The 2,500-nt window shown below is 35.3% G+C and overlaps 1 protein-coding gene across 1 annotated transcript in view; it reads left to right on the top strand.

Moving 5' to 3' along the window:
- The window catches only part of LOC143284220 (CD109 antigen-like), a 58,984-nt gene that overhangs the window by 1,633 nt on the left and 54,851 nt on the right, over window positions 1-2,500 (top strand). The window contains exons 3-4 of the mRNA XM_076590885.1: window positions 45-70; window positions 2,125-2,278. Of these exons, the coding sequence (XP_076447000.1) occupies window positions 45-70; window positions 2,125-2,278 (180 nt within the window). The remainder of the gene's footprint in view (window positions 1-44; window positions 71-2,124; window positions 2,279-2,500) is intronic.

Here is a 2,500-nt window from a genome sequence, read left to right as displayed (position 1 = left end):
AGGCCTTTGTGTGAAATCTTACAATTGTGTAACTGTTTTTTCAGGTGTGCCCAAAACCATCAACCTTCAGGTAAGTCGAGAATTTCACCTCACAGATGAGATCATCATTAACAAAGCACAAAATGGAAAAATGTAGTCACTGATTTGTTCCCATCTTTCAATGAAACAGAAAAAATATGGACCTCTTCATGCATTACTTAAAAGGAACAATACCTTATTTCGGAAACACACTCTAAAAGCACACAGGGACTTTGGTTGTCAGTGGAAACCCAAGTCAGATAACGATCTTCAGTCAGAACCAGGCTTTCTGTTTAATTCAAAAATAGAAATAGAACAATGAATTATGGAAATAGAACAATGAATTCTGGACGCTGGTTAACAAATTAGTGTACTGTCTCATACTTTTCGAATAATGGTGGAAGATTTCTGACATAAAATAACTTCATCAATACTTATGAAACGAATGTACATTTTTGGTCCACAACGGCAGCTTGAGAGATTTACGAAATATAAACAACAGGTAGAGACTAAAGTATCGACAAACCAGAGTACCCATGATATACCCAGGGCATGCAAACAACATACTGAATACCCAAGGGATCATGGGGATACTATGATGTTTTGACATCTGACTATACATTTCCGAAATCTTGTCATAAGTGGTCTGAGAACTTGGGAACGCACATGTTGGGAAAACTTTTGACAAAAAAAAGAAAAGAAAAAAAAAGAAAAAAAAAATCACACACAAACAACAACAACAACAGCAAAACAAACAAACAAAAACCTCACAGAAGATAAAACTAAAGTGGTTACGGCTTAGCACATCACACAATCATTAGAACAAATGTAGTTTCAAGATAAACTGGAGTAGTGAATAGCAATAATTGTGGCTTTTTTAAATTTATTTTTAAACAAATTAATTTTTAAGAAGTTAAACGATATTATCCAGCATATTTTCTGATCACTCGAAACGTTTTTGGTTAAAACTAGATTTGCTAAAAGCTAATGTACAGTTTGTGCGAATTTAAAATTCAGTGAACATATAATACTTTTTGGTTTCCACACTGATACAGTTACAGACCCAGTTCTTGATTTGCTAATATTCCAAGGGATATATATATATATATATATATATATATATATATATATATATATATATATATATATGTGTGTGTGTGTGTGTGTGTGTGTGTGTGTGTGTACCTGAATTCGATAAATGTCTACAAACATTCACTCATTTGAAAATCGTATTATTTCAAAATACAAAACTGAAGAATATGACGCACTGTTCACATGTGAAATATACAGCTTCAAGATAAAATGATACCATATTTACTTTTAATTGGAAGCAACAATTTAGCGTTGATTGGAACCAATATATAAATCACTGTTTTTACAGTAGCAAACTCAAACTATCGTACACAGATGAGATCATCATTGCAGATCAATTGAAAATTAGAGATCGTAATTACAAATGTCAAGCTAGTTGTGGGTCAACATTGATGAAAATTATTGATTTAGTTATAGGTATACAGTTATACAGTAGAGATTCAAACCATTCAAGAAAGGTGATCACATGTGTTCTGTTCTACTCGATTCTACAACTTTCTAGTCTGTTACATTCTATTCTACTCTAATATATTCTGTTCTGTTGTGTTCTATTTGTTTTATTATATTCTTCTCTTTTTTTTTTCTCTCATCTGCATTTTATTCTGATCCGTTCTGTTTTATTCTGTTCAACTCTGTTACTCTCTCTTGTTTTTAAATTATTATTATTATTATTATTATTTATTATCTTTTTACAGTAATAGCTACTAAAAGAATCATTATTACAGACTTAATAATTATATATTGGAGATCATAATCAGAGACCTAGAGCCAGTCGTGGATCACGCATTGATGAAAACAATGAAGATCACATCTGTTCTGTTATATTCTACAAATTTCTGTTCTGTTGTATTTCGTTCTACTCTAAACTATTTTGTTGTGTTCTGTTTGTTTTATTCTGTCCTGTTCCATTATCTTCTTCACTAATTTGTTCTCATCTTCATTGTATACTGATCCGTTCTGTTCTGTTCTGTTCTCTACTCTATTCTGTTGTACCCCGCGCCATGTGACCCACAGCTGCCCACCGACCTGCCCACGGGTCACTACGAACTGCACGTGGCGGGCACAGGGGGCCTGACCTTCACCAACAAGACCCACGTGACCTTCAGCGCCAAGGCCAAGTCCGTACTGGTGCAGACCGACAAGGCCATGTACAAACCCGGACAGACAGGTACCCGTTTGGACCCCACCCCACCCCTTACCCGTATAGTCCATTCCTGTACCGGTTCATCCATTTGACGTCCCTTTCCTGTATAGCCACTTCCCGTACCCGTATAGTCCATTCCCATACCGGTTCATCCATTTGACTTCCCCTTTCTCTATAACCACTTCCCGTGTCCGTATAGTCCCTTCCCATACCGGTTCATCCATTTAACTTCCCTTTCCTGTATAA

Source organism: Babylonia areolata, chromosome 7, assembly GCF_041734735.1.
Source record: "Babylonia areolata isolate BAREFJ2019XMU chromosome 7, ASM4173473v1, whole genome shotgun sequence".
Lineage (NCBI taxonomy): Eukaryota > Metazoa > Mollusca > Gastropoda > Neogastropoda > Buccinidae > Babylonia > Babylonia areolata.
The sequence above is the reverse complement of the archived record's forward strand: the minus strand, read 5'-3'. Positions and strand labels throughout refer to the sequence as shown.